Source organism: Microtus ochrogaster, unplaced genomic scaffold, assembly GCF_000317375.1.
Source record: "Microtus ochrogaster isolate Prairie Vole_2 unplaced genomic scaffold, MicOch1.0 UNK1, whole genome shotgun sequence".
In the NCBI taxonomy this organism is placed as follows: Eukaryota; Metazoa; Chordata; class Mammalia; order Rodentia; family Cricetidae; genus Microtus; species Microtus ochrogaster.
In genome coordinates, this window is record NW_004949099.1 from 39,850,305 (window position 1) to 39,857,034 (window position 6,730).

Genomic DNA, 6,730 nt, shown 5'->3' on the forward strand with positions numbered 1-6,730 from the left:
AAAAAAAAAAAAAAAAAAAGTCAAATGCATTATCTCATTTAGCTCCTCATCACAACCCCACAATGAAGTTATTGCCCCATTTTACAGAGACGAACAATAAGACTGCTAGACTTGCCTAACTTTTACAGAAAGGCAATACTAAATTTTCCATATTAAAATTTAGCATATATAAAATAATGGACTGCATAGTGAAATTTTCATATACAACCTTGTATCTTACTCGTTTTTGTCCCCCACCTCCTCCATCCCTGCTGGTCTTCTTCCCTGCCCAACTGCAGTGGCTCATATTTATAATTTTAGCACTTAAGAGACTGTGGCAGGAACGCTACAGCAAGTTCAAGATGAGCCTGGACTACACAGTGAATTCCAGTCCATCCTGAACCAGAGTGAGACTGGACAAGAGAAGGAAAAGGATCTGGTGACATGGTGTAGCAGGTAAAGGTACTTGTTGCTAAGCCAGGTGACCTGAGTTTGATCCGAGACCCAAGTGATGGGAGAAGAAAGCCGATTTCTGCAAGTTGTCCTCTGATCTCTACACGCGTGCTGACATACATACACCGTGACATGTGTGTGCACACACTCACACACTTAAAACTAGACTCGACTAGAAATAATGTTATGTGTTTATCCCACCTATTCTCTTACTCCCTCCCTCCCTCCCTCCCTCCCTCTCTCTCTCCAGCAGTCCCATCCTACTCTCAAGTCCTTCCTCCATACCCTTATGTTTAAGTCTAGCATCCATGTGAAGGGAAATGTGATACGGTCTTCCTGAGTCTGCCTTTTACCTAACATAACGATCTCCAGTTTTTTTCCTACAAATCACATAATTCATTATTCTTTATGGCCAAAAGAGAAAAAACAAAAACAAAACCCCTCAATTGTATCGTATTTCCTTTATCCACGTGTCTGTCAACGGGCATCTAGAAGATTGCACAACTTGATGATTGTGAACAGTGCTGTTGTACACACAGGTGTGCAGGTATCTCTATGGCATGCTGACGTAGGGTCCTCACTTGTATACACTACAGTGGCACAGATCGGGCATAGAGTAACTCTATTTTTAGTTTTCTGAAACTCCTTCGGGCCTCTGTTTCCATAGCAGCTGCTCTGATTAACATTCCCACCAAGAGTTTCTCTTAGAATTCATATTTGAAGACAATCTGTATAGAGATCACCTTCAAGACAAAGGCTAAACACTCATACCCGGCCTGCCCCAGAACACAGTCTCCTCTTGAGAATTCCTTCATAGTCACACCACAGGCATCTGTGCATACTGTTCTCTTCAGAGAATGGATGAGTGGCTGGCATTCAAATCACATACACACACACCAACACCCCATGCACATGTAAACACACAACACACTTGCACCCCCCCCCCACACACACACACATTTCCTGAGTAGACCCAAGACTCGACTTAAAAACTTCATAGTTTTTGTTTTTCGAGACTGGGTTTCTCTGTAGCTTTGGAGCTAAAAATTCATTTTCTATAGATTCTTTCCTGATCTGTCCAGAGATGGCCTCTTCCTTATACCCTCTGAGCTCTTTGGGGCATGACAGAACTTGTTTGCTAGTAGGACACAGTATGGGGGACAGCAAGGTTGAAGGACACCTGAGACGGCTCTGAATGAGCAGGACTTCAGAGTCACCGCAGGGGTAGAATGGTGAATTGCACAGGTTGCACGACAGTATCAATGATTAATGAAACCCAAGTGATAATGGGAACTGAGAGTTCTGCAGGCTCAGGTCAGCTATGAGGGTCAGGTGATGAGTAACTTGAAGTCAGAGACGATAAGCTCTGTAAGTTCACCTCCATGAAGGCACACTTGAAGTTCCCACAGGAAGAATCCCTATCTACAGAGACTCCAGTCCCTTCCCCACAAAAAAGAATCGACCTAAGTATGTGTCTCAGATCTTAAGCCATTCCCAGGTCCTGGATGTGTAATCTACACTCAAGGGAGAACCCCAGTGAGCTTGGGATGGTAAAACTGTTTCCTTAATTGATGTGGTTTGAAAAGTGTGCATCCCACTAACGTTCATACAAAAGCTTAGTCCCAGTGCAGCAGAACCCCGGGACTTGGTGACTAGATTTGAAGAGCTCTGACATCATGAGTGATCACTATTGTCACAACGAGGTTGAGGGTAAAGGGTGTGGCTCAGTGACTGGGCATTGCATTAAAAAAAAAAAAAAAGGCTGAACTCCCTGCTCCCCTGTGCCTCCCCCTACCATTAGATGACACAATGCTTGTTCCACAATCTGAGAATAACAGCCCAACAAATTTACATCAGTTTCAAGTTATATGTGCTCATTTATACCAAATACTTCTACATAACCATGTATTCCCCGAGATCATAACAATATTTTGACTTGAAGATAGGGCCTTGGTCTAAGAATTCCAGCCCTCCAACATTCCAGAAAATAGTCGTATGTGTCAATATTATACATAGTTGTTTGAAGAAAACTAGGCTCAGTTCTGAATGGCTGAGAGGAAACGTGAAGCAGACTGAACCCTCAGCTATTTAACAGAGCGACCTCATTTACTGTGCAATGAATGGGTTCTAAGGGACACAGGCGGCCTGGACGAACTAACAGAGCGACCTCATTTACTGTGTAGTGGGTTCTAAGGAGCACAGGTGGCCTGGACGAACTAATAGTCGACTGTCTTGGCAGGCTTTGTCTCCTCCATCTCGGAAGACAGCCAGCGGTAAGTGCGATGCCGCCGCAGCACCTCAATGGCCTTGAGTTCCAGTGGGGTAGCCTGAATGCCAAGATCTTCCAGGCCAGGCAGGTCATGTGTTAACACATCTGAGATATGTATCTGTGAAGAGAGGACCACAGAGCATGTTGAAAACATCACCCCTAAATACTACCCCTAAAACATCCACCCCCTCCAGCTGCCCTGAGGCTCGTCACTGGGGAGATACCTTTAGAGAACACATAGTAACCCTTGATTCTGGAACTCACTGAAGCAGAACAAATAGTGACGATCATCAAAGACCAGAGGCAGGTCTCCCACACCACTCAGGAACATAGGACAGTGATCCTGGACCAGCAGATCTATGGGCACGTGCACACAGACCTGAACCTAGTATAGCGAGGCAGGAGCTGTCTCTCCACCCAGGGATTCAGATAAGAGCTAACACAGAACGAACCCACCCCTATTTTATTATGCTGGGTCTCTGGGTTCTGGCTCTCTACTTAAGTTTTAACTTATTATTCTGGTTTGGTTTCAGAATTTTTTTGACAGCATTTTGGTGTGGAATATTTGTATAGTAAATGAAGATGTACTGCTATGATTAATGTAATAAAAACTTGAATGGCAGGAGAGTACAGCTGGGACTTCTAGACACAGAGAGAACTCTGGGAAGAAGGAAAGCAGAGTCACCAGCCAGAAGCAGGGGAAGCAAGATGGGCAGCTCGGAGATGAGGTGATGAGCTTCTAAGAATGCAGATTAAAAACATGAGTTAATTTAAGTTATAAGAACTAGTTAGGAACAAGCCTAGGCTAAGGTCAAGCTTTTATAATTAATAATAAGCCTCTGTCTCATTATCTGTGGGCTGGTGGTCCCAATAAGAAAGTACTACTATATTTGGCGCCTCATGTGGGGTACCAGTTATTGTGGCTTCTTTTATTGTTTATCAAAAAATAATGTTTGGGAGTTAAATATTAGGAAATAACCTGATAGATCCACCTTCTTCTTCACCTTCCCAGACCAAAAAAGCCCATGCATCTCTTCAAGCTCCTCCCTATTCCATCTATGTGTCCCTCTATCTTCCCCTGAGTCCACCAGAAAACTCTATGGTACACTCCAGCCAGCTGAATGTGGACTCTGCCCTCCAAACCAAGGTCCCACTCAATTGATGGTCTCAGAACAACAACACAAATAAATTTCCTGCAACAGTGTCTCGCACTGTAACCCCTAGGAACCTTTTATGTAACCCAAGCTAACCTCAAATTTGTGATGCTTGCCTCAACCTCCCAAATGTTGGGACTGTAGGTTCTAACAGCATGCCTGGGCCCATTAGACTTTTGTCTTTTTTAACTCCAAATATACTCGTTCTGGGTTAAGAAACACTACAAAGTCAGAAGCCAAACTCATCCTGTTTAGGGAAGAATGGCCATCAAAAAGCACCAAAGCAGAGCCTTCTGTGCACGGAACCACACCAGGTCCCATCCTGTGACCCCCAATAAACAACACAGAAAGGACCATAGTGTGTTTACTTAATTCTCTAGGGCTGTCTGCAAACCAAACCCACTATACTCATACTTTCTCAGTCACCACAGTAAGAGCAAGTGTCAGACAACGGGCACAAGCACAGGAAGGCACCATGGAAAGGTCTCTGCTTTCTAGTCAGCCTGTCAGAGGGAGACTAACAGCCACCGGGCTCTGTTCCCCGGCACTATTCTCAACTCTATGCTCTGCTTTAGCTCTTAGGGGACAGTTTGGCTGTGTCCTGTCAATAGAAAGAAAACCCACAGTACTCAGGCTGAGATGCTGTCATCTTTCTATTTTATTTGGTATCTTCCCAGCAAGATTTGGGCACGCAGGGAGCAAATAATCAATGAATCAGACATGCATGGTAGACATGAGAAAGAGCAAGGGCTTTGGAGCACAGCAAACTGTAGGCAGACAAGAGGGGCTGTCGCCTGGGTTACAGTGGGTAGAGGAGAGACAGTTATGCACTCTGCCCTCAGTACATGGCAAACCTCCAGTATTAGAAACATGTTTAATGAAACACTAAATGAACAAGCAGGTGTTAGGGGTGGCCCGACATGGCATCTACTGGGGGTTGTTGAGGGTCTAGCCCTTTACCATCTAACACAGAAGCCACTGGTCAAATGTGACTCAAATTTCAGTTTCAATGAACTAAAAAAAATAGAGTTGAAATCTGGTATCTGCAGCCATGGTAGACATGTATCAAGTGCTCCATATCCCACACTGCTGCTGGCAACGTGACAGGACAGACAGGCCACTCTGAGCACTGAGGGAAGTCCCGTGGGGCAAGGCTCATTTAGGTCTAGAAGAGGAATCTAAACTGCACGGGAGATGTTTTATATGAACAACATAGAAAGGGCCATCACTGAGATGAGAGCCCGAGGACAGAACACAAATTTGCAGCAGCAGGGTATGGTGGAGGCACATGTCTGCCTGGCACTTGGGAGGCTGAGAAAAGATGATCAGCATGAGTTCAAAGTCAGCTTGAGCTGCACCGTGAGCACCAGGCCAGCGAAGGGCACACAGAAAGACCCTGTCTCAAAACAACAAAAGCACCTGATAACAGTAAAAAACAAACAAACAACAAAAACCAAAAAAAGCCCAGGCCGCAGTTCTAGTTACAATGTATGCCTGCACAGTGTAACAGCAGACTCCAGGACAGGAGAAAAACTGTAGCCTGGCCTTTATCAGCAGCAGCTAGCAACTGGGAGGAGCATAATTTACAAACAAAGGAGAGCGGGTGAGGCTGTGACCCCCTCAGAACAGACAGCAGTCAGGCCGGAGGGAGGCAGGTACGGAGCCTTCAGCACCGTCCACTGAGAGAAGGAGAGCCAGAGAACGCAGTCTGTGCCGGGGAGCTGCAAAGACATCATCTCAAATAGAAGAAATGAGGTCCTTTAGCAAGTGCTGCTCACAGTGGGAGTGAGATGAGGTCTGCAAACTGACTGAGAGGTGGCAGTGTGGTGCTGTGGGCAGCCTGGGAGGGGCAGTTTTAGGGCAGAGAGGGATAAAATTTAATTCAAAGGAATTAAAGAGAGAATGAGGCAAGAGTATGCTGGGAACAGGTACAGACAGCTCTTCAGAGGTTAAGGTATGAAGGGAAAATCAGATAACATGGTGCACACCTGTAATCTCAGCACTTAGATGTAGAAGCAGATGGCCCAAGAATCCAAGGTCACCTTCACCTATTAGTGAGTTTTGAAAACCCAAAGGGCTGTAAGGGAACACAGTGAAGAGAAGAGCGAAGTGACTGGAGGGCTCCAGGACCGAGTCTGCCTTCAGTGAGAGACACCAGCATGCATGTTTGAATGCTGACAGGAAAGACCTTACAGAAAGAGGACCACACTATCAGAGAGAAGACGGTGGAGCCAGGTAAGAATGAATGCAGGTTGGCCCAAAGCAGAAGGGCTAGCCTTGGCCAGCAGAAATCTCCCCCACCGCAGCCCTGCAACCTTCAAGCAAGTCAGCCAAACTGAACTGACTTCTCCAGCTCTACAGCGCTGTCTGGTGAGAGGTTTGCTATGCCCAGACTTACCCGCTCCACTTTGTCCCTTGTTGTCCAGGGCTCAAATGGGCTCATTTCAAAGAATCTGGCAACCCACCTGGAAAGGAGACACACGTGGCATGGGTGAAAAGTGTCTCTGCACTGGGCTTCAGCCTGTCAGACCCAGGAAAGAGGGGCTGCTGCACACAAGAACTCACCAAGTTTTTGTCTTTGTTGTTTTCTGAGAAAATAATAATTTCTTGGCTCTACTGCTGTGAAGATATATCTAATTCAGCCTTCCTCCCTCCCTTCCTTTCTTGGATTTTTAAAACAGGGTCTCATGTACCCCAGGCAAGCCTCAAAGTCACTATGTGGCTAATGATGACCTCGAACTCCTAATCCTTCTGCCTCTACCTCCCAAGTGTTGGGATTAAAGGCACGTGCCATCACATCTGTCTAAATCTACAGAGTGTGTGTGTGTGTGTGTGTGTGTGTGTGTGTGTGTGTGTGTGTATGTGTGAGTGTGTG

At 45.8% G+C, this 6,730-nt stretch overlaps 1 protein-coding gene across 1 annotated transcript in view; it reads right to left on the reverse strand.

Annotated features, from left to right (window-relative positions):
* Positions 1-2,284: 2,284 nt before the first annotated feature.
* The window catches only part of Ndufa9 (NADH:ubiquinone oxidoreductase subunit A9), a 26,084-nt gene continuing 21,638 nt past the window's right edge, over positions 2,285-6,730 (reverse strand). Inside the window, exons 10-11 of the mRNA XM_005365264.2 lie at positions 6,254-6,320; positions 2,285-2,819 (exon numbers count right to left, since the gene is read on the reverse strand). Of these exons, the coding sequence (XP_005365321.1) occupies positions 2,649-2,819; positions 6,254-6,320 (238 nt within the window). The 3' untranslated portion in view covers positions 2,285-2,648. The remainder of the gene's footprint in view (positions 2,820-6,253; positions 6,321-6,730) is intronic.